This window comes from Phlebotomus argentipes, unplaced genomic scaffold (genome assembly GCF_947086385.1).
Source record: "Phlebotomus argentipes unplaced genomic scaffold, Phlebotomus argentipes genome assembly scaffold_4, whole genome shotgun sequence".
Classification (NCBI taxonomy): Eukaryota; Metazoa; Arthropoda; class Insecta; order Diptera; family Psychodidae; genus Phlebotomus; species Phlebotomus argentipes.
The window spans coordinates 2,478,887-2,504,467 of record NW_026776174.1 but is presented as its reverse complement, the minus strand read 5'-3'; the positions used below and the strand labels follow the sequence as shown (position 1 = coordinate 2,504,467).

At 41.7% G+C, this 25,581-nt stretch overlaps 3 protein-coding genes across 3 annotated transcripts; all 3 read right to left on the bottom strand.

The window, feature by feature from the left end:
* Positions 1-266: 266 nt before the first annotated feature.
* Positions 267-8,990, bottom strand: LOC132258931 (protein dispatched). Its single transcript, XM_059756487.1, has 7 exons — positions 8,697-8,990; positions 8,233-8,530; positions 7,288-8,166; positions 6,238-6,607; positions 5,476-5,731; positions 4,195-4,869; positions 267-3,679 (listed from the first exon to the last, which is right to left on the bottom strand). Exons 2-7 carry the CDS (start codon positions 8,362-8,364, stop codon positions 2,485-2,487), a joined length of 3,507 nt encoding a protein of 1,168 aa, XP_059612470.1. The 5' UTR covers positions 8,365-8,530; positions 8,697-8,990; the 3' UTR covers positions 267-2,484.
* Positions 8,991-9,143: 153 nt separating this feature from the next.
* On the bottom strand, positions 9,144-21,314 carry LOC132257882 (chorion peroxidase). The gene is made up of 7 exons (XM_059754926.1): positions 21,208-21,314; positions 19,428-19,919; positions 12,920-13,309; positions 11,978-12,708; positions 11,452-11,601; positions 9,458-11,390; positions 9,144-9,394 (listed from the first exon to the last, which is right to left on the bottom strand). Exons 1-7 carry the CDS (start codon positions 21,312-21,314, stop codon positions 9,247-9,249), a joined length of 3,951 nt encoding a protein of 1,316 aa, XP_059610909.1. The 3' UTR covers positions 9,144-9,246.
* Positions 19,867-22,733, bottom strand: LOC132258152 (uncharacterized). The gene is made up of 2 exons (XM_059755286.1): positions 22,093-22,733; positions 19,867-19,919 (listed from the first exon to the last, which is right to left on the bottom strand). The coding sequence occupies exon 1, from the start codon at positions 22,441-22,443 to the stop codon at positions 22,192-22,194; it is 252 nt and encodes an 83-aa protein (XP_059611269.1). The 5' UTR covers positions 22,444-22,733; the 3' UTR covers positions 19,867-19,919; positions 22,093-22,191.
* Positions 22,734-25,581: the final 2,848 nt, after the last annotated feature.

Below are 25,581 nucleotides of genomic sequence, written 5' to 3'. Positions count from 1 at the left end.
GAAAAGAATAGTGAAACTTGAAAATACTGTAAGCATTAAAGATAATGAGAAATATTTTATAAAGTGTCTTCCCAAAATAAACAACATGAGAAAAAGTGGATAAGAGATGTTATGTTTAATTTCTTGAATTTATGATTGTTAGTGAAGGAGAAAATGATTATGAGATGAAAAATTAGTGAATTTAATGAATTAATGAAAATAATTAAACTGATAAATGTCTCAAATGAAATAAATATGAAATACAAGAAAAAATGCAGTTGTTTTTTCTTTACATTTTTACAAGATATTTTTATTTCATCCTTCAATTTTACATTCTTTCTGCTATTCACATGGATTTTTCACTGCTTTCGCCATATTTTTTAATACAATTTCGTCTGTGGCGATGAAAAATGTCTCGTCTTTCATTGTGAAAGCTTCTGATTGAAATTGAATAGAATGAGAAATTGCACGAGTGTAGCCAATATTCATGTCTTCACTTTACTTTATGCACTGCTTCTCGATTGCTCCTCGTTTGCAATATTTCAATATCCTTTTATTCTATCAAATATTGCCGGAGCGTTTGCAATATTATTCATATCGTGCATTGCAACAATGCTGAAGAGTGCTTCTCATAACAATGGAAGAAGCAAAATTATTTCTTGCCTGTTTTCTAGTTAAACTTGAGTTTGTTTCTCAATATGTCAACAATTTTCCAAAGAACATTTGCAATTCAAGTGAGTGGTGGAAATTTTCTTTAGTATTTCCCTCTTAATTGAATAATAATATTTCGCCTATACGATTTGCCCGAAGACATGATCATTATGAGGAGCAAAAATTTATTCAAATTACTGAATTATTAAGCAGTCAAATAAAATTTTATGATAAAAAGTTGCAGACAATGGCGAAATTTCTCACAAATTAAAATCCCACACTCAATATTCCAACAACTTGTGCAATTTCCCATCTCTACTCATTTAAAATTTACCACTACTCCTCCCAGAATCACCCCCGATTCCTCTCATTAAAGCAACTGCGGCCCTCAGAGTTGCAAACACTGAGAATCCCGTCGTCCTCTTGCCAAAGAATCATTGCCCAGAAAGGAACTTCAATGGGAGGCAAATATTGATTTTTCATTCGTCGTGTTGACTCACTCTTTTCACAAAATTAATTGATGTTTTTTTCTTCATCCTTCCAACCTCAACCCTTTATCAAATACACTCAACATGCACACAATGCATTTTCTGCCCTAACATCATTTTCCTTCTCTTACTTAATTATCACAATTAACATCTCATTTCATTTTCTCTGGCTAAACGAAAACTCAAGTGAAATGCGCGAAGGAAGAGAACATTCATGGGCGAGAAGATGCAAGATATCTTCCTCACCATTGCTAAGTAACCACGTTTTCCCTGTAATACAAATCCTATTACAAAGAAGAACAACAAAAACACAAACACACTTTTAACATCTTTCGTCGCATTTTCCCCCTCATGATTTTTTTTCTCCAAATGCAAAATTGCAAACGACAAATATTTTTATACAATGAAACTCTTCATTTGTTTTCTTCACCCTTTTCTTTAACTATAAAATCAGTCAATATTTTTTTTCGTCATCATCTCCATTGTTGCCTTATCACTCTAAATTTGAGTATCAACACTACATTTACTCTTGGCAGATCGATAGAATGTATGCAGTTTCACAACTTTCACCAGCCACGCGTGACGTGATAGAGACTTTTTCCTTGTACATATAAGTTACACATTTAATCTTGGCACAACGCATCATGAAAGTTATGAGAAAAAGTTTCAAGATAGCCTAATAATTTATACAATTACTTTTTCCTCAAGATTTTCCCCTTCACTACAGCTCTTCTGCTTTTTTCCTATAAGAACACATTAAGTACCACAAAGAGATCAAAGTTGAGGCCTCTAAAGATAAGTGTAGGAGGGAAAATAATAGCTCTTTCCCGGCGAGAGAACGCCAGAAGTACAGTGGCACACGGATATAAACACCCAAATGAGCACAATTGATTAAACTTCAGCTTCAAAGTGCGTCAAACACTGTCAATTACTTTGGGTCAACAATCACAGCCGACAACATACACACCAGCAGAAGTCTACCACAATTAACTAATGAGAGCTAACAAAGCCGTATTCAGTCTATCAAGAGTATACAATATTCTGATGCAAGAAGAGCTAAGTATAAAGATCCTATCAGTCCTCCCACGCTCCTCCTATCAAACTAAAGTCCTTAACAAAGTCATGATCTAATTGAGAATTACAGAGATTGGCCATTGGAAATCCGAAACTGAAGTTCATTCTTCCGCGCTACAGAGAATTATTCTGTGCCCACAAACTTCCGCCACACACTGTACTTCACTCTCATTTTCTCCAATTTCCCACTCAGTGCTAAAATGCCCTCAACGAGGAGCTTAATTGAAAATCTCACAGATTCACCCATCTTCAGCGAGAGATGCTGTGCGACAAAAGGAAATTGCCACCCGCCTTAGAATTGCTTGGCATCTTGAGCATCGTCCGGCAGCACCACAGTGATGGCACTGGCCGTGGACGGACTCTGTTCGCGTGGGTATGAGAATTTCTTCTTGAAAGCCCTGTCAAAGTTGATCGGACGGGCATATTCGAGCGTTGTCGGCGGCTTCACGATCGAATTGGACGTGAGAGAGTCCAATTCGTGAGACTCCGACCCGGCAAAATCCCCAGCAGCCGAACTGGAGGCAGACAGAAGTTGCTCAGACACAGCACTCTGGCCGACATTCCTACTTCCAGCGCCCTCCTGATTCTGCCCATTCTTTCCCGCCTTCGCAGTGTCCCGCGTCCTGAGACTGGGATACCGAAACTGACCGAACCCATACTGAGGCCCCACGAGGGAGAGAAGAGAGGTGAGGAAAAATGTTGCATATAACCAGCTTATTGTCATTACCACAAGGAGAAAGATGCCAATCTGAATGTAGGCAAGAACATGCGAGGGCAACATCAGTGCTCCGGCGATTCCTGTCGTCACGGCTGCCATCGATGTGGGTCCAATCATTCGGACCAGCGCGAATCTCACGGATGACTCGCGATCAGAGTCCGGGGAGAGTCGATAGTGTACTCCATAGTGAAGACTAAAATCCACCGCAAGTCCTATCGCTGTTGTCACCGCAACACTCTCCAGGACGTTGAGCTTCCAGCCGAGGAGCACCAGAATCGCCACCGTGACGAAAATCGTCAGAGTCACCGTGAGGATGGCATAGAGGCTGATCAGGACATTGAGTGTGACCAAGAGAAGCACTAGCAGCGCCACTCCCATGGCCATGCCAATCGCCAGTAAAGTTCCCTGAGACAGAGTGTCCTGCAGATCGTAGAAGTCCAATTCGCTGATGAACCAGCCATTCTTCATTCCCACCGGAGCCACTTCAAGCTCCCCCTTGAGCCACTCCTCAACCTCAGCCACGAAGCGACTCACGTCCGAATAGGACATGGTGAAGGGCTGAGTGGAATCAAACTCCACGACAAGGGCGCGCACCAGAGACACATTAGATGACGTCCTGTCACGAAAGGGACGAGCAAATTTGGGACCAGCCACACCAGGAATGAAAAATTCACGCGGCGTCTCGTACAGCGACGAGATTGACTGCGGCAGACACTCGTCGAATATGTAGGCCTCGTAGGGGCGCGTCGTGTTCTCGCAGCAGGGCGTCCTGCAAAGAAAATGGTGAGTGGTGAAGGCAAATAAATTACAATCAATCAGAGATTATGGGGGGAAATTTAATTTAGGAAGAGAATTTCTCAACACAGCAAAGTTGTCACAATTCAACAGAGGCGTAGTGAGTATAATTGCAAAATCCCCGGGCGGAAAGCAAACATAAAGTTTTCCCTGAACTTTGAAACTGCTGAGAAACAACTGTGTTTAACTGATCTTAATACACTGTCAGAGATGTCTAGAAGTGGAAATTTGACTTTAAAGTTCTCTGTCTGTCTCTCTAGAAATATTTCTCACAAATTTCCATATAATACATTTTCAACAAAGGAACAGCAAATTTATTTTACACCTTAAGCACTCTTCACTACACCACTGTCATTGTGCTCATCCGGAGGGAATAAAGTTTGTTGGATTTGTTGTTTGAGCAAGGAAATTCAATTTGAAAGGACAGACGGAAATTGAATCATCACAATTGCATGCACACACAACCAGAAATATATTTCTTCAACTCACCTATCAATCTCTGCCATTGCATCTTGGCATCGTCTCATCATGAAAGTGTAAAAGTTCTCGATGAAGCAATTTGGCACAAGCAAACCTGTGCTATTCTGATAAAAGCTCTGATTCCTCAGTCTCTTGCAGAAGTCCAGAAGCCAGAGTTGTGACTCCGGCAGAGACACATTGAAGGCTTCGTTGAGGTACAGAGAGCCTCTAGCGCCGGGATTGAGGTAGTCACCCTTGTCCATTGGCTCCACACCCCAGACAAACCGCAGAGGCAGCTTGAAGCTCTCACTGGAGGTGTAAATTTTCTCAAACCAGAACATCTCCTTGAATTGACTATCGTACACCTCAAAAGGGTGGTTGCTAACGAAGAGCTTGAAATCTGGTGAGTCGGGAAGACGCAATTGTGGCCAATACAGCACAATCACTCCACTGAGCACACCAACAAGGCCCAGCAGAGCAACCCACACGCTCGAGTACTTCAGCACGAGGAGGATTATAAAGTCTTGTACACGCTCAATAGCGAGGCGGCATCGATTCATCCAATTCTGTGTCTTCATGCACACATCCTTGAAGGGTCCGCGAGATGATGGACAGCAGGACATTCGCTCAGCTATTGAAACTGCTGCCGGCAGCCACGTCACCATCATAATATAGTTGGCCAACACAGCAGTTCCGGCGAAAATGCTGCAAAGATCGTCACATTAATTTACAGCAAATTTTAAAGACCACTAATTCGGGTATTAGCAATATTTTCGGATTACATTTACAACGCGTTCTGAGTTCATGACCTTAATTTTATAGACACGAAACAGGAGAGCACAGTAATAAAATCTCCTTGCTTATACTGTCCTGTTTATCGTGCATTTAAACACATAAAATTTCATCTTGCCCGTCACTCTCCAATAACTTCACAGTCAAATTTGCCTGGAGAGCAGATTTTACAATCGACCAAGGAATTTCCCCGCATCCAAATCGATTTCCAACCACGTAGAAATTGCATTGCTCCAAAAGCCCAAAGCCCTAAATCACTCCAGTGAAGTACGTGAGAGTTTTCCAGGCATTCACTGTGGTGCATTCTATTCCCTTATTTGCAACCCAGCTTTGCACACAATACTACAAATTACACTCAATTCAATTGTTTTAGACGGCAAATGTTGAGCATATATCCAAGAGTGCACAATCGAATGTCTGCACAGCACACATTCCATCACATGAAAGAATTTATAGTCTCTCTAGTGAAAGGCCTCAAGAATAGGAGTCAATTTGCTGGCATTTTGTCTACACACTCACCCAAAACATCGCACTGCAGTGATTGAACTGACAAAGGAAGCATAGAAGGCAGCTGATGTCGTTATTGATGTCACGAGCATTGAGAGAGCTGCATGCTTCAGCGTCATCCCCATCAGGTCAGTGAGAGTGTCCGTGTGAGAAAAACTCGAGGAGAAGGATGACGTGGAATTGAAATTATATCCACTCGATTTCGTCCTTTCCGCTATACAGCATCGCCAGACTTTAACAAATATAAAAGCATCATCGGCCCCAATTCCTGCAAAGAGCAAAGGAAAAAGATATGAATCATGCCATGACAGACAGGCAAACTGGAGAACAGGAAGATTGTGTATTGTTCAGAAGTGCATTGCGGAAGGATATTGGCAGTAATTTTTCTTCTCACGTCAAAATGCTCAATATCTTCAGATTTTCATACTCTCCTTTAATGTTCCCATTTACTTGGTAATGTATTCAGTGACATTTTCCAATGTGTCAAAATTTCAATTTGCTCAGAAATTTTCATACAAGTCAAAAATATGCATCATCGCGTGAATAAATAAAAGGAATTCATGCATATACTGAATAAATCCAAGACAAGGTCTGATTTATAAGGAAAATTATAGAAAATTTCATACATTTTTCGTCTGAGAACACATTTTTTAAGTGTCTCTCTCTCTAAAGCGATCCATCACGAAAGATTCGCCAATTCCACTTTTCTGAGTGAGTGGTTCTGAATAAAATATTAGGAGAAAACTTTTAGTGAGCGTAAAAATAGCGACTCACCAACAATGACGACGACAGCTAAGAGATTCATGAATGGGAAGAAGGACAGCTCGAAGATGAGGGTGTAGATGAAGTAGGACACGCCGAGTGAGAAGACGATAGCGACAATGGTCATGGTCGTGACAAACAGTGACGCCGTGTAGATCCACATGCAGAGCACAATGAAAATTCCGCCGAGGCCAATGAGCCAGCCATCTGAGAGGAGGCACTCGTCGAAGAGGGCATTCTTCAGGCCCATGTCCATCGCGGGCACGTCAATCAACTCATTCCGCAGCGGCTCGGACGTCAAGTGGTGGAAGAACGGAAGTGACTTTGTGCTCCTCGCAATGGGAATGAAGACCATCGCTGTCGACAGAAATATATTGGAGTCCTGAGAAAAGAAAAGAAAAAGGAGAACAAGGCACTTTGTGAGATATCATCATCTGGGGCAATTTAGCCAAATCGGCGTCTATTGAGAAATTAAGTAAACTATCTTCCGCGCCAATTTCCTCACTAATAGACTATACAAGATATCGAAAATCGTAAAGTCCACTCTCATTCTCTCTCCGCCACTCGACATGCAATCGGTGGTCTTTTCTCGTGAGCACAGTCCATAAAACAATAGTTAGCCCATTTAATGCCACCTTTTCACGAAATAACGCCAAAATGTCTGGGCAAGGAAGAAAGTGAAAAAAAGCGACACATCAAGAGTGATATAGATGAAAACATTTGAGATACGACTAATGAAACGCCTTTTCTTTTGCCCCATGGACGCGATGTTAGAAGAAGAAAAATGAGGGCAATTAGAGGGGTAACTAAGAAAAAGATAAAAATCCAGGCAACCCTATAAACTCCCATTTAGTTTCCATCGTTCTCAATTAATTTTATAGATTGCTGTTTCATTGACAAGTGAAATGAGAATTAAGTAAGAACAGGAAATGTGAACTGATTACTAAACAAGGATACTTTTTTTCCTCCGTGTGTGTGTCACGAAGAGGCAATAAATTCCCAAAATTCATGCATCAAAAATTGACTTGAATACATAATAAATTTGTCCAAATTCACACTCACATTGATTGTCATAAAGTTCACATCGGCCAAGTAGTGGAGAATGTTGTAAACTGCATTAAACTGGGTGCATTCTTGCGGCACGTTGCACTTGAATTGTGTGCAGTCGTTGCTCAGTTTCAAACTATGATAGAACGGATAGCAATCCAGCAGCAAACTCTTCACTGTATTCACATCCTCATCCTCAATGTCAAAGCACGTGGACTTGTTGGTCAGCAAGGCGACGTAGTTGGGAATCGACCAAGGCCGGCAGCAGTGTTGGGATGTGAGCTCGCGCTGGCACAGATCATTGTAGAGATTCGTGCCCACAATCACCTGCTCGAGATCACACATGGCCAGCAGAGCGTTCCGCTCCAGCAGTGACTCGTTGAGCTGGTGGTTGATGCGTCGCATGACGAAGTGCGAGTACTCCTTGTTGGGCGATTCGCAGAAGAAGCCGTCGGACGTGGTGTGGACGTCAGTGGTGAGGGGCGGAGGGTACATCTTCGTGAGCTTAATCCAGTTGTCCTTTTTCAGTTTGTTGCGCTTCTTCGTGGACTCATCGCTCTCGTACGTGATGTTTCTGCCGTAATCCCAGTGTTCGTGCCTCACAGAGACTGTGGTGTTGTCCTGGGAGTCGTAGTCATCCGGCAGATCGTACGTCCCGTTCGTGGGAAGATTCTTAATGATCTTGATCTTCTCAGGGAGAGCCAATTTCTTCTTCTTCCGCTGCTTCTGCTGCGCTGGACCCTTGAGCTTTCGACGTCGGCCTCCTGAATGCCCTGCCATTTGGAAGTCCTCGAAAGGATTCGCCACCAGACGCCCAGACGGACGGGTCTCTTCAAGCAGATTGCGCCAGGCTGTTAATCTCTGACTGATTGTCGTGCCCCGAGCCTCGAATCCCTACAAAACAACACAAACTGAGCATGAGAAGTCATCTTGAGGCGCGAAACTATCGGGAAATCTCACCAATGTGGGATCCGAAAAGTCCGGGAAGCGTCTGGTAGTCAATGCGACAACAATACATGCTACACAGAAGACGGTCACGGCCACGAGGATGAGGTGAGGCTTCTTGGCCAGGAGTTTGTGGTACCAAATCATTGAAACAATAACAGTAGCACTAGGGGGTCAACCTTCAATCCTCATCGGATGCTCCCAAGGCCTCCACACGCCATAGCTTCTGCACTAATCACTCCTCCTCTGAGCACGTCCAGTCTCCTTTGGTCCTGGCAACTCGATGGGCAATCGATGAGGGGAAATTTCCCATCTAGAAGCAAAAACAAAGTGTGCACATGTCGAAGACCGTCTTTTCCTTCCACACAAAAAGACTCCCGAAGAGAAATTATGATCGCAGAATAACGTAACGGATTGCTTTAGCACTAAAGCATATCTCTACTCTTCTCATTATTCTGAAAACACTCCAATTATCTTACTTATGCTGCAGGACCACAGGGAACGATTCGCCTCCTCTTCGATGAATTTTGCGTGGGAAGACTTTCTTCGCGGCGCCACTGATGGCGCTGCCTGAGCCAGACGTCTCCTCTCTATTTTGCACTTGATTTCTCACAAAAATACACCACCATGCACATAAACTCCATTCACGACTTGAAATGTGATATTTCTCAAACAATTTCAACCACTTTTCCCTATTCCTTCGCCACTTTTCTCAGAGAAATAGGAACTTTTCACAGAACTCCTCCACCAAACACTCTGTCAGCCGCACTCAAAGCATTTCTCCTACAACATTTCTCCTTCGCACTTCCAACGATGTTTTTCTGCGGGTGGGGAAGAGGCGCGCTTTTTGAAACATCGCCATGATCAACGGTGCGCCGAAGAGTGAGTAAAACATCGCCAAGTCAAAGAAACGCAACATTTTGTCATGTATTGAGCCGAAAAATATGTAAAAATACAAATAAATAAATAAATAAACAATAAATAATTGTGATATAAGTATGGGAGTGAATAATGTCGTGAATGCAGTGATTATCCATGTTTCTTTATCAATTCCTCGATGAACTGCAGAGGCTTGGGGAATTCTTTTGAGTACTTCACGCCCTTATCCTCAATTGATGGCATCTTGGGAGGGTTGTTCTTGCTCATCGGCGCATCTATGATAGCCCAGTTGTCAGGTCTGCAAGAATAAGAAATTGTTGTCAATTGATTTTCAGTTATGTGTGGAGATCCAGAAGCTTACCTATCAACTCTGGTCAGAACCACGAGTGGCACAAGAGGAACGCTAACGTCAGGTGTCAGTCCTTTGTCTTGTATTTCGTCAGTATCCTCAGCCATAATGCCAAAGTCTGGCGTTCTGGGAAGAGTGTCCGTGAAGACAATCTTCTTTTCACGCACGTCTACTGTTCTAAAGTCTTGACTGAATATGGGCTGTACAAAGTCGTCATTCCCAGATGTCTTGGTCAGTTCTATGCCCTCCAGTTGTATGATCTCAATATGGTCAGTCGTTTGATTGAGTTGGATATGTTCTGGTCTCAAGTATCCGTCCTCGTCAAAAGGGATTTTGTCCGTCGACTCTTCGTCATTTTCGTTCAGTTGAGAGTTCAAGGCGGGAGGTAGGGTTGTATAGTCATAGTCAGCGTCAAAGTCATAGGCTTGCGGAGGAGTCAGGTCTTCAGTGGATAGTTTGGGATCAACGTTAGGTCTTGTCTCGTTAGTTTCTAAGCCGAAGTCTAGCAGAGGTGACAGATTCTTCGCCCAGGAGACAGATGAGCCGGAAGTTGAGAAGGGAGAGAGATTGGATGAAACTGAGGACTGAGCAGGATAGTTTGGAGAAGGATCAACGTCTAACTTCGGAGGGATTATATACACGGACTCTGTCGTGGAAGTGGTCGTCTTTTTCTTCAGTCCGGTCGGGAAGTAGGATGTTAGTATGTTCGGTCTGTGCGTGGTAAAGATTGGCACTTGGTCGAGTTCTTCAAATGGTGGACTATCGTCTTGTCGGTCCGGTTTAGTCTGTTCAAAACTGAATGGAGTCGAACCCGTTGAAGCAATGTCAGGCAGAGATGCGTAGGATTCCTTGTGCTCGTCAAAGTCGTCAAAGGGTCTTGGCGTCGTATAGATCGGTCTGACTTGAGGTCTCAATGGATAAATGGCAGTGGTTGTGTCAAGAGGTCTCTTTGTCGCTTCTGTACGTTTGATATTGATCTCAATTTGGAATGGTCGTGGCGTGAAAGCAAGTAAAACGTCGCGTATCGTCTTCTCTTCCGCTTCATTGAAGCTCAGAGGCTTGTTTCCTACGTAAACCGTCGCATTGTCGTCGTTCTTAAAGATAAGGTCATCAACTCGTCTTAGGTGGGGTCGTTTCTTTTTGTGTTTTGTCGGTTTCCGCAGTCTCTTGATATTCAGCAGAGTCTTCTTAGGTATTTCCAGTTTGTCACTAATAGTCACGTTTACGTTCTTGTTCGTTGTGATATCAGTCAAGTCTAGTTTGCTGTCTATAGTATGTTCAGTTGTTGTTTGAGTCATGTTCTTGCTTTCTGGAATCTCATCTACTTTGCCACCCACAGAATTGTCTTCGCGGAATGGATTAATCATAATGTGAGCAGCGGGTATGTCGAACAAGTTTAGAGACTCCTCGTCATGCTGGAAAGGATCAATCTCCTTCCACGGTCTCAGATCGATTGGAGTCAAAGATCTCGTGCCGCAGGTTTGGTACTCATTCCCCGGCTTTTCCGGTGGCAGAAAGACAAACGGTTGCATCTGACCTCCTGCAGTTGATCTGCACAGAACTTGGGCAAGATTGGTTTTTCGAATGGCGGCAAGTTGAGCAGGAGTGAAACTGCTGTTGAACCCACCGTTTTCGTACCAAAATCGATCTCCTTTTCGGAAGTTGACAAACTGCTGGGCCACAATGCAAGCAATCACGGGTCCGACGAGTCCTCCAACTACCGGACGTTCGGCAATTCCGCCAAGCCACACATCAATGTCATGAACACTCTTGTAAGCTTGTCGCATGCGCCGCACTGTGCCCGGACCCATGACCTCGTTGAGATCATTCCAATCGTTTATCGGAGACAGTCCGCAAGCCAGGCGCCAAGAAGAGTAAACCGGAAGGCCGTGATCTCGACCTCTTTGGATGTTGATCGCCGCCAAGTCTAAGCCAAATCTGGCGTCTGTAAGAAAATCACGGCTTTAGTGTCGTGATCTTGGCAACGATCGTTCACAAGATCATACTTGGACTCTGGAAGAGATGATTTGTCAGCTCAGGAGTCACGAATTCGTCCACTTTCATCGATCTCTGCTTGATGTTCCCTCTGATCATGCGATGGAGAGACCCTGGACCGCCGATGTCTCCTCTTGATGACTCATCGTGAAGTGAAATGTCTGGAAGACGAAGAAGAAAAATTCTCAAACTCTCTCCACAAAATATTCGTGAAATTTTTTGAATATGTAAACCGAAAATATTTTTAGAAGCAACAATGAATTATCACAATGGCATTGAATGTTAATTTCTTTTACTTTTCATTGAACTCCCACGCGAAGTGTGAATGAATTAATTGAATCTTGAACTATTCGCATTAAGAGTGAGGAAAACAAAACACATAATTAACATTTGAATGCACTGAAATTACTTTGGCATGAAATCAATACGAGCTTTAAGCAATTCATACGATAATTAAGTGAAACTATCGTGGGAAGATCATCGGATCATGAGTTCGCTCAAATTCCTACTCTAATGGGCGCTTCTTCATGAACTTACTGTTGGGTAGGAAGAAGTTGTGCCGATCTGCTCTCATGATGGAGTTTTGAATCAGCGAATGGCCGAACCGGAAAGCAGCCGAAGCGAAGGAATTGGCTGTTGAAGGATTCATATTCTCACTGTACGATTTGTAATATCCACTGTCTTGAAGCTCCAGTCCGAAGATTTGGCAAACCACTCGACCCAGAACCAAGGGCAGGAACTCTCGATAAGTGATGTGCTGCACCATGGCGATGATAATCCTTCTTGTCTCTTGATAGATCTTCTCGTCGCTCCAGTGATGGTTCAGGTTTCCCAGTTCAGTGGCAATTCTGTTGTGTTCAGTCACCCAGATGATGTGTTGAGCCAGCAGTGCAGGCTGCTCATTGCTCCTTCCATCGCCTGCTCTTATGCACCGATCTGCAAGAGCGGCCCTGAGGCACGTGTCATCCTTGGGCAGTCCTCTTCCGAACAAGAGCAGTCCGTTCTGGAACAGCCTGATGTTCTGATTGCTTCGCTGAGTGCTTCCGTAAACCGTGGATGCGTCAATGAAGGATGTGACTTGGTTGGTTTGCTCTCGCCATGACAATGTGCAATCCCTTCTCTGGGCTGGAGCTGATCGCAGAAATTCCAGGCATCGGATCCCAATGGGAGCCAGCCAGGGATCGTCAAAGGGCACTTTGATGGGAAAGCAATTAGGATTGTCATTGGAGGATGATCCGCAGCAACTAGGAATGGATCCATTTACACTCCTGAGAAAAGGGAAATATATTTATAATTATTATATTGATAGATTGAAAATAGAAAAGGAAAGTTTCTTCTTCCATATTAAAATGCACGAAGGGAAGTCAGGAAAAGTTGCATGCTGAGTGAATATATTTCCAGCTCATTGAGTGCTAAGTTGATCTCGTGCAGTAAGTGGCGTGATCAAGTGAATGAGAAATGGTGGATAGAAAAACTTACATCGGCTGCCTCGTGGCTGTAACATCGTGATCGATGAATTGTCCCCACTGAGCGAGCATCAGCGTGACTGGACTCTCTTCCCGGTTGGCGCCCACGATCACTAGGCTCACGAACCTCGCGGACGGCAAGTTGGATCTGTCGGAAGCCCTGCGTGGTTCACTGATCCCGTCCTCATAGTCGGGCGTCATGAATCTCTGGTACGGCATCTGCGAGGAGCCCCACCGTGGCCTCCTCCTGTTGTTGCAGGTGCCATCGTGCGTCCGGTACTTTTCACTGCTATGAGCGCACGCTGGGGAATCACGCGGCGGACAGAAGCTCTCCAGGGATGTGCGCCTGAGCGACAGCCGGGGCGGATCCTCCCTTCCGAGCCCCACAAAGTCCACGTGATGGCTGCGAAAGTGCCACAAAGTATGCCATTAATCAGGCGATCACGACACTCCAGCATCCCAACAGTGTATCCGTGTGCGCGACTTAATCATTTTCACACTTTCACTCTCTGACTCACACACGAACTCGCTGTCGCCACAGAGAAGATGCTCATGGGCGCGATGGTAAATTGGAAATGAGCACTTCAATCACACATTCTGGCTATTTATAAAGTGGAGAAAGCGCACCATTCCCACCACATGCCCCGCGAATAAAGTGGAGGAAGAGTGATTTTCTGTGTCTTTTCGGTGGAGCACTTTTTTTTTCATCTGAGGAAACATGCTTCTTTTCGTACAGCCGGGGATCATATTTGCAATAGAGGAAAAAACAACATGTGTGTAGACAAAATTTGTCTTTTGTGCTGCGAAGTGAAAAAAAAGTGAAGATGCGACAAAAGAGACAATGTTAGGGTTCAGTCACTCTTTGTGAAGTAGAAATTGGTGGAGAAAGCGCCACTGTTGACGCCCTTTCCTCGCGATCATTTCTCAGCGAAAGACACTCACCGGAAACTTTCTAATAGCATCTTAAAACATCTTCAGGATGCATAAGTGATAACTTCAGGGGGCATTTACTTTGCATGATCAATATAATGCTAATGTTTCAATTCAAATAAATGCAAATTTTTGAACGAAAGAAAGCTGAGTAAGAATAATCAACCCTTTTCTGAATTTCAGCCACGCTTCCAAACTTTAAATCAAATTAATGTGCAAATCATAAGTGAAGTCGTGCAATAAATTTCATGCCGCTAAGTAAAAAGTAGAAGAATTAACGTGAGAACAAGAGTTGTAAGGCAAAAGGCACATTAGAAAATGTTCTTGCATAATAGAAGGAAATTTGGGGTAAGTCTGGGCAAATCCGTGTGAAATAGAGTGAATTCAGAGAAATTCTTTACGTGTGTTTATTGGATTCGTCTCAACTTTTCCCCTTCACGCCTTAATTTCGTCAGAATATAATTGAAAACACATAAATTTGCCACGAAATGACCATTATGCTCAATCACATAACATTTCAATGGGCACGCGTGAATCACTTGAGATTTTTATTGCAAATCCGGGTGCGAATTCGCGAGTGAATCACCCCTTGGAAAGATTTATTCTCGCTGCGGGACAAAAAATTTCACTTGAGTTCAAGTTTATCGAGTAACAACATTTCAATCACTTTTCTCTCAATCCTGCTTAAAGTGATCTCTAAGTTTGTACGCGAGATGTATCGCCGTGAGGTGGAAAAGATCGCGATCTGCAACCGGTTCCTGCATCCCATTTGCAGCATTAAATCTGCGATACTGTATTTTTTCTTTTCGGTGAAAATCGAGAGTTGTTGCGTGGATTTTTCTGCAGAAAATAGCGATGATCATCACGGAAAACGTCTTTCAGATGATATGACGTGTGAAAAAAGGTGGTGTAATTATGAGGAAAGGCTTTTATTATTTGTTACAGCATAGAAAGTAGACTCTTTTGATTTTCCCTCGCGCGAGATGATCATCTTTGCAGAAATAGAAAATTGCATAAATTTCTATCACTTGCATTTTCATTCTCCACACCCATTAAATTACTGCATGCAGAGTTTGTGCTTTTGAAGAAAGATTGCACTTTGCTTTATGAAATACCGACAAGTATAATTGTGAGATACAGAAAAATATACACAACAGTCTGAAAACCTTTGCCATTCGTTAATAAAATGCAAATACAAATTAAATTAATAACGCAGCGCGAAACTCACAATGAGAGACATTTATTGAGAAGGAAAAATCGTGGAGGAGAAACTTTTACTGTCGATGCTTTTTGAGTATGAAATTTATTTCAAAATTAATTTCACACCATACGTTGTTGACAATGACACTCTTTGGCAATAATAAATTTAAACGATCCTCACAAAGTTCATAGAAGACATTGACGCTGGCAGATCACTCACATTCAAGTTACTATAGCATAGAGAGAATGATTGGAAACTTTCTCTTTGTCACAACTAACACCAACTTAGGCGAAGATATGAAATATGAATTTCGAGATGGTATTTTCCGGCGAAATTTCTCGGCTCCACCTTCCGCAGCATCGTTACACTGAAACCCTGACCCAGAAAATCCTCGTAATTATATACAATGATCGTGTACAATAAAAGCCCCATAACAGGAAAGAGAAATAAAGACTTTTTGCCAAAATACTATGTGGTCACTTACTTTAGTTTCCTACTTTTGCCGAGTGAATGTATAAAGTATCTCATCGGACATGAACTAGAGAAATGCCTCAAATGTGGGCACAAAGCATTGAAAACAAGATCATTAATTATCAAACCAAAGTCATGACGAAGAAGAGTTTTTCATCATTCAGATCAATCATTTGATCTTTCAAATACATCTTCTCCCTTGAACATATTCACAATGTCTTGTGCGAAATGCTGCAATAAATTATTGCGAAGATCCTCGAAATTAAGTAGATGAATAAATTCACAAGTTGTGTAAAATTCAATGAGAGAAATATCAACTTAAATAGTTGAGTTATAAAAACTAACAGTGGAATTGGTGTATTTTCCTCAAGATATCAACTCCCCTTGAATCCATCACAAAATGCGCGATGAAATTAATGACTTGTTAAATATGCAATGAATTGAGGTTTACTTTGAAGATCACGATCAATAGTTTAACCCTGAGTCTCTCATTGATGACATAAAAATCTCCCAATTTGCATATCAAATCGCCGATCACGCTAAAATGTGCATCTAATGGACAATTGGTGGAAGTCGCGAGTTTTACGATCATTTCAGCACAACTTTGAATTTGAATTATGAGCATTTACTGGATGAAAAAATGTGTAATTTTCAAATAAAGGCAAAACACGAACTAGAGTGAGGAATATGAGCGGAAGAAATTGATGAAAGTGTTGATTAAAAACACAGCAGTTAAATTGTATCGCGGTGCAGTTGCAAAAGTGACCTACAACCGGCTCTTCTCTGCTGATCTCAATTTTCGTGCATCAGTCCAATGAGAATGTCCCTCAGCGAGTGGAAATGCATGTGTTAGAATGGAAACGTAACTTTCACTGCTTTTTCTCTGCGTGTCTTCGGGAGAAAGAAATGATTGCGGTGCAATGTGAAAGTGTCTCTAGCGATCTTGTCCCATTTGTGACCTTCTTGCAACCGCCACAAATTAATAGGTGGAATCTTGAGCGGCAAACTTTCCCTCTGCGAGAGATTGTGGTCTCTGGCAAATGGATCACCGAATGCATTTTTCGAACTGTACTCTGAAATCTTCTGAATCACTGATGGTTTCATTCTACAACAAAAATTTCACCCATAACGTCTTTTACAACTCTACAGTTTTTAGTATGACCACGTTTTTTTTCTCTTGGACAAGAGAAACGCCATTTCCAACATTAAGACAGCAAAGAGAGAGAAGCGAGAAGAAAATTGAGCTAATTGTTTTAACAACTTGAGAAATTTTGTGGGTATTTCATTTCTTTGCACAAGTTGTTTAGATAAAACGAACAACATCCAACTTGTGTTGCAACACACAAGTTGAGGAAGAGAAAAGTGCTAATAGAGGCAATGTTATGGAAAATTGTCAACAGAATGAATCGCAATGCTTCGCTGGGTTCAGAGAAAATTGCAATTTACATGTTTTCTTCATGGTATTTCACCCCTCTCTTTGGCGCAACATTTTCAATCATTTGCATCGGAAAAAAATTGTTTACAATTTTATCGAACGTGTGCCAGTGAAGCAGGAAAGACGTAAAATCTACATTCATATTTTTTACCATCCCACTTGCAATTTTTCCCCCAAAGCCAAAAAACAATAATTGTTATTTTCTCTCTTTTGATTTATTGAGTGAAATGCGTGGTTTTTTTTTAATGGAAATTTAAAAGGGTCATTGATTGAAGGCGAGGCAGATGCTCATAACTTTAATATATGGACAAAGCAAATTTATTACCGAACAATGAACTTAAGAGACATAAGACAAATACACGTTGAAGCTTTAACCAGTTTTGGAGCTCGACCACATGCGACAATCAGTATACAAAAAATTGAAAAACCTCCAAAGTTCCAGCAATATTCATTCATGGAGGCTTTTTTGCGATGTAAGAGAGGACTCATATAAACAATTTCTCATGAGACTTCTCGTGTCTATATTGAAATAGAATAGAAATTCTTATATGCTTTTTGACTGTTGACATTATGTTTTTCGCTGTTCTTTGTATCTTGTGGAAATCCCCGAATAACCGTATCATTAAGTATGCATGAAGTCCTCAGAAAACATTGCGTATATAAAGACCATATTAATCACGTGAAACTCGTTCTTGCGATGCTGTCTGCAGTTAGTCGAGATTTATATAAAATTGTGCAAAAAACATTCTGTCTCAAATGAACCTGTTTTTTATTAATACTTCATCAAATATTCAATTTGATTACGTCGGGAAGGGGATTTACGAAATGATTCCTAGAATATGTGAGCTATTTGTATTACAATTTGATTGTGGATATTATAAAAAAATATATTCATTCATAAATGTTTGATTTTATTGGGCCATTTCGATTTATTCCAAAGGATACATCATTATTTTTATGGTTCAGTTACAAGATCGACAATATAATGAAGTTTAATCTATGCGAGAGAAGATTGAAGTTTTAACCATAATATTCGCTAGAAAAGCTTCCAGAGTGACTTCCATAATGTCCGTGTCCTAATAAGAATAAAATAATAAGTCAAAAGAATATTAGATTTCAAAGTTATGTAGAGTGAGATGGGGCAGCGTTGCACATTGATCACGTCTTGCCCTTGCGTATTGAAGATATAATTATGAAAACAATGCTGCAATATGGGTGCAATGCTGCCCAATCTCCTTTTACTATTAGTATCACACTAATCACTCACCGTGATGGCCATAATAACCGCCGTAACCACCGTGGTGACCTGTGAATGCGTAAGTTTTTGTTATTACCATTTAATTACCGCATTTTTACTGTATTCTTACCGTAGTGTCCATGGTGGCCATGTCCATAGTGCCCATAATGTCCATAATGTCCGTAATGTTGTTCAGCTGCAGTTAAGTCAACACCCTCTTCCCCGGCATGATCTTCAGCACCCTATTTCACAGACAAACTCCATTTTATTCAAAGCGCTCTACAATATTAAGAAAATCACTCACTTCCACTGGTGCAAACTTCACTACGCCCTTAGCTTCCTCGTTTTCAACAGGAAGGGAATAAGCCAGAACGACGAGAACACAGAGGCACAGCAACACCTTCATGATTACTATAAACTTAACAATAAAGACTCAGTATCTCTGCACAGAACAGTTCTCTAGTTCGATCTTCACTGTAGGAATTTTCGCTGAAATTTGGAAATACAGCATGAAGACATTCTGTTTATATACAAGGAAGACGGTGGCGATGGACGCGTCAGGGAGAATACATGTTTCCACAAACACTTTATTCACCAGATTACCTTGAGGGAAGTTCATGGTATTCGATACATATCAATATGGTTAAAGACGGAGAGACACTGAAATCTTCCGTTCCTGATGCTTATTTTCTGTGATTCACATTCAGTGGTCAATGTTTCCTTCAGTCAACCATATCACAACACGTTAAGGTATTGCGTGTATATAAGCGGAGACCAATATAAATTTTTTCCACATTATGTACAAATATTTATTTGCAACTCATTATAAGTATTTTATATACTAAAGTTATGTACATTTATACATCTTGTTGTTTACGCAATATTATGAGGAATCGGAAAATTCGTCTTGCCGTGAAAACCGTGGAGAGACAAAAGAAGGTTCAATGTTTATAATTTTTAAATTTTCATCAAATAAGCATTACTTTCGTATTTTAGCCCTGATATTGACCTCACTCGATGTAATAGATATTTCTATACTTGTGATACCAATTAAAGTGTGTTTTTAGACAAAAATATATGCATAGGAAAGCCCTAATTGAAGCACAGATCAAACTTGTTTTCCTGATTTTTGGAAATCCCAGTCGAACTTGATTAAATTTTAGCCTTAGAATTCTGAGAAATACCACAAGATTGACGGAAATTTCGCCGAATATGCAAATTTCGCGTATTTACTGAAAAATGCTCACCTTTCGCGCAACTTCTTGGCTGCCACGAGGGCGGCATAAGCTCCTCTGGATTGATCGTCTTCCATCGAGTGTGGTGCGCTGAATCTCCAGAGAAAAGCTGCAGGATCATCCACGCTCAAGTATGATCCATTGCGCACAAGCTCTGGTTCAATCCTGTCGTAATACTCCGTCATAGCGTGGAGTCCTTCGAGAGCGGCATCCTTGAGAGCTCCCTGGAGATCTTCCCCCGCATCCCATGGCTCCACAGTGATTTCAGTGAAATTCTTGAACCGCAGAGCTTTGCCGTTGATGGGAATCTTCAAACCGCTCCTCAAAATGGGTCTCGGCAGTTCTCTGGTCATTCGATCGGTAATCTGCAATTCGGGGCACTTGGACACTTGGTCATGATTGCCAAATTTACTCGAAATGGCAAATTGTGGATCTTCAACTGCATTCACGGTGTCTTTGGCCTGAGCCTGTGCAATAGCAATAATCAGGGAAATGGTGATGAATCTGCAATGAAATGCCAAAAGTGCAGAAAACAATGAAGTGCTTTAATTTTCCATGAAAATTCTTCTCCATTGCCATTTTATTGCCACCATCACCATTATCATTCTCCATGCAAAAACGCCACGCATTTGAGTTCATCAACCTTTTTTTATGTGTTTTCAATTATTGCCGTACGACTCACACTCGTGGAATTTGTAAATGAACAGAGATTGCTAATTGCTGTTGCAATAGCAGTCAGTGAGAGAGAAAATGCTTTCCTCGAAAAATTCACACACACGCGTAATTGTGTTAAGAAATACCAAAGGCACCTTGAGATGCACAAGATAAGGTGAAAGAATTTTCCCATTTGATATATTATGCAGTCTCACAGCACAAGTTCTCCCTGAAGAAACCTTATATCTCTTCGTCTATGTCAAAATTGCAATAATTTTGCCACTCACTGTTTTGCTTGAGGTATTATAAGAAGACGCAGAGGAAGTAATTAGGAAATCATATTGTATTACACTCAACTCGTGTGCAAGAATTTACTTTCTATGCAAATAATCATAAACATCATCATAACTCTCTGAGCTGGATGTGCTTGCGAAAATACAGTGAGGAGCAATACTTTGCACACAGATTTTGTGTAATTTCAAAATGACTTTTGCTTCCAATTCGCCTTTCTATTCCACATTAATAAATAAAATAAATAAAATCAAACTAAAGGAATATTGCTCAGAAACCTACTAATCCAGTAAATCTTTTGCACAAAAAATAGACTAATTTCTCCTCATTATGTGCTCAGAACGTGTGTTATTATGGTATCATTTTAATAAATAGCCGGTCTTCGCAATCACCATCATTGACGAGCAATCCAGAAAATAGCGCCAATGGATGGCAATTTAGAAACTTTCAAAGCACGTCAGTAAATGCTTTCTTTTGCGCTGTGTTTTTCTGTTCGCCACTGTGAAATTGTGTGAAGAAGTGCTTGAAGATGGTGCTAAGACAGTCACTCTGACTGTGCCCAAAGATGATGAAACTTTCTCACTGGGACTGGTGCAATTACAATTGCCCAACAACAAAAGGAGAGTATAACATGAAAATGCGTGGTTATGATTACTTCATGATCATCGATACAATCGCCACGGCCGGAGAATAGAAGAGAGACTCCGATGGCGGCTTTTCTTCTCCTCTAAATCGTCTTCTTTGTTGCGTCGCAAATGCACACACACACTTTTTTTCCAACTTAATTATGCTTTATTGCTCAATAGAAGATGCACACACGGGATGTTTGGAAAAATCTTTCACTGACACTCTCTCTGTGCATTCCCGTGACCATTTAGCGGCCAGCGAAGATCGCGGTATAGTCTTGATGTAATCGCACGAGTAACTGACCTGTGTCCTCTTGCGCGAGATCATCTCGGCGATTCGAGTTTTGTGAAAGATCTCCAGCCCGAGAAGAAGGAAGGCAAGATCGCCAAGAATACTCGTGGCTTCTGGTTTAATCAAATACCTACAGATCGTGTTGGAACGATAATGATGATGATCTCACGGTAATTGCTATGCCACCGCCTTGTTATATGTAAACTTGACAAAAATCCGTGGAGAAATTCTCACGCGAAATTGTTGCGATTGGTGATCACGACAGATGACCCATTTTCCGATCAATAGAGCATCGCCGGGCCAAAAGAGAGCGCCTTTTTTCCTCCAAATGCGCCGTTAAGGTGGCAATAGTGTTGAATATGCAAAAGAATTAAATTGGTATTCTGGAATAAGCGGAGTTGACGTGAGAAATCGGAGAGAAACTCGAGCAGAGTGAAAAGACCAAAGAGGTGAGAAACTAACGAAACAATTTCTCAGTTTGTCGTCGATTTAGGGTCATTGAAGGAATTTTAAAAATCCGATTTGAGGGAAAATCACCAGTAATATTTGCCGATATTCATTCACACCCTGCTTAATAGCGGACAAAACAGATCTGTAGTATCTTAAAAATTGTGTATTATTGCAATGACGACCTTTACAGTATAAAATTCAATTAAGCATTTCTTATTTTAACGAGAAATACAACTTTTACCCACTATTTCTCATGGCCTCTGCGCCAATTCTTTATGATCTTTCTCTCTATATGAACCACTTTGCATTTTGGGCACAAATTCCACCGAACCAATGACTTGGAAGCCCCCTTGTGGAGTCTCACCTGAGGAGTGGCTCTGCCGAGCGATGCAATGATGGATGATTAAATAGGTGAGACGATGAAAGGCACATTGGAGAGATGTGTGATTTGGGAGCAGCTGGACTATTGTCTCCTCTCGGCGCGCGCGGCGCGGTTCTTCTCGGCCTGCTCCTTCTCGCGGAGCTCCTTGATGGCCCCCACGGTGCCCCACATGATCTTGGCGCGCACATGGGTGGTCACGGCGGGCTGAACGATCATATTGGCAGCCCCCTTGCCACTGGGATTAATGACACTGCCGTAGGCGCTGGTGTACGGCGAGTGGTTGTTGTTATAGTCTTTGGCACCGCCACAATTTTTGCACTGATTCGCTGGCATATTTGATCACAAACACCGTAACGCGGACCACTGATGACCAATTGTCTCAAATGCACCCAGTGCACTCACAGCAAAAGCACGTTGTGGTGATCTTGAGGCTCTCCTAGAATACCCAATGCGGAGTCGATCATCGCCAACACAGAAGATCACCTCCTACCTTCACGCGAGCACAATTAGTCACTCTCGGGCTGGTTTCCAGTGATCAAACAGTGGCACGTGAATGTCCTACAATAGGGCTGTGATGATCCTCTACACCAACTGGGGATCGATGCTGTGCGTGAGTTATGCAGGAATGGAGTTGAATCACCTTCGACGCCACGGATTAAAATCTACAACACAGAGTCCATCGGATTGACTTTAGTTCAATTCACTTGACTTTAGCATTATTGAGGTTCCACACAGAGCCAGAGATGCCTCGTGTACACTCTAGTCAAAGATATACACAGAGAGTGTCGTCGCACACAAGCATCGGCGTGACCTCTAAATTCACCCGAAAACCCACTCTGGGCGATCGATGGCGCGAGAATGTTCTGCTGACCGGAGCGTTGGCCTGAAGATTGGGGAAGCCCAGCAAGAATTTGCCAGGAGAGCGACACCCAATAATTCCCCCAAATCATAAGTACATCACACCGTGGCGTGTGTGAGTCGCGGCGCTCGATGGTGTTCGTCTGCCTGTCCAAACGACAAGTTGCCAAGAGAAGTGAGACCTACTTCCACAGATCCGCGGATTCAGCAAGTGTGTCAGTCAGACACAGACGAGCAGCTCTCATATTTTTCACGTCTCGTTCTCTTCAATGGATGCCCCCACGGGTCTGTTCGTTGATTTAAATTCAATTCATGATATTCCATCCAAATAGTTGTACGCAAACCAACACCGTCGCCGTGTCACTCACACCCGAGTCCAAAATTATTGCACACATTGTCGCACCTTGAGGTGTGTTTGTTTAGTTAAATTGTTGCATGACCATTGAATTTCTGGTTGTCTTATGTAAAAAAGAAATAAGTATCACTCTTTGGCTCTCGAGATGACCATCAAATGCCAAAGTTTTCCTATGCTTTCTGATGTATTGATTATTAGAATTATTTTAGGTGTCAAAAGAGGCTTTTTTTCTCCTCACAACTCATACAATTTATCTAATACAGAACAAATATCGAAATTACAGCGTAAAACACTCTATATTCAAGGGCTATAAATATATAGGAAGCGTTAGTAGCCAGGCTTCAACGTCGAGTCCTTTCATGTCTCCTGCTCTCGGTCAATCTATCAAAAAGCTCATTTACTGCGAACTCTTGACATTGCATGATGAAGCACGTCAAAAGCAGATTAATGTAAAAGGAAAGTGTCAATAGAATTCAATAACTGACTTTGTAAATCATTGACTTCAATCGCTAAATATCAATAGTTAAGCAATGGGAGGATTATGTGTAGCAATGAAAACACATCTATACAGATATGGGTGCCATCCACCCACCTTAAAACACAAGAGAGCCGGCAGCAGCAACAGATGAATTTCCCGGTGGGTGTCTGTGCGGTGTCGCTGAATTAGTGCTGTGGGATGTAATTAAAAGTCCGTCGACGGTGTTCTGACGAGAGCAACAGAATTCCTCAGTAGACTGGCAGGTGGAAAAGAAATACCTGCGTCAATTCCGAGAGGGTGGGTTATGATTTATGGTGACTATTTACTCCCGTCATAGATGAATTACACGCAAATAGAACTCCATTCAACCGGAAGCATTCTCCAAAGTCTTCCTGTTCACCGACTTTCGCTTTCACCCCTTCCGACGCACCCATCCCGAGGGGATTTGACTCCCGCAAGACATATATTCGGATCCCCTCAAGTATCCTTGTTGACAATATAAAACAGTCATCCGAGAAGTGCCTCTTATTTGCTCCCAGAGGGCTAATAAAAACAAACAAGACTTGAATTTCGACTACATGCTCTTTTTATTCGCATTGGCGTATAAGAAATTGGTGGAAACTTTTGACAATGTGAAATTTGATGCTCAGTCATTGTTGAAAGTGTGGCTTTGATGTGCTCTGTTTCCATCCTAAATCACCAAATCTTACCTGAATTTAGTCATGTGCGGCATTTGCAAACAAAAACTTTTACATGAAGTGTTTCTCGAGCTTTTTAAGTCTCAGTTGCGAGAAAAAAAAATAATAAAAGACTCCGTCAAAACAGAAATTGTATTATCAATCGATAAATTTTTTTAGACAATACTTTATATGCCAAAAATAACGTTCATTGAGAACCGAAACACGTGTAAAGCTGTTGAACTGAAACCGTCGTATAAAACAGGGATTTGAGTGTTGTCTTTTGAAGTTCAGTGTAAATAAACACTAGAAGGAACATCTCCGCAAATCTTAAGTTTAAGTTCAACACCAAAAGTTTCGAAAGCTTCAAAGCTTGAAGGATTCAATTTCTGGTCTTTCTCATTCAAGCAGATTAATTCACAATTCTACTGAATTGTGTGGCCATTTGGGCGAAAACAAGAGAAGACCGTGCAAAAGTGGACTTTTGTGGTATTATAGAGCCTCCAGAAAAATCAATTCGTGTAGAATATCATAAGACGAGGGAGACAATGAAAGTTAATAAATTTTCACACTAAAAGGATTGTCTTTAAGACCGTTCTCTGGTGTTTAATTTCTCCACTTCGCATGGCTACGAGAATCTTGAACACATTTTGTAATTATCATAGATAAAAGTCAAGCGAAAGTCTGTAAGATAGACTCTGTCCAATAAATTTATTTACATCTCCCACATCGTGTAATTGTATTCTTAGATTGACCCCATTTCTTCACCCTAAACTCAACGGAAAATCACCGCTATTTAATCCTCTTTTATTGAGATTCTCCAGCATATTTACATGGAAACTTACCAGCATGGAAAGAGAGATTATAGCGATTTAAATATTCCACCGAAACTCAGTATGAAAATCCGGCCTTTCCCTTTGAAAAGTTTCCACTGTGACGGCGAACATTTTCCCTGTTATTGAACTTTGGGTGAGCTTTAAGTAAAAAAAGCTCGTTTAAGTGATCCAGGAAATATTTATGTGATGTAAAATGAGCCCAGCCACAAAAATGTAAAAATCGCATTTATATCTAATGGCATTTTTGAGATATTAGGCTGGATTTTC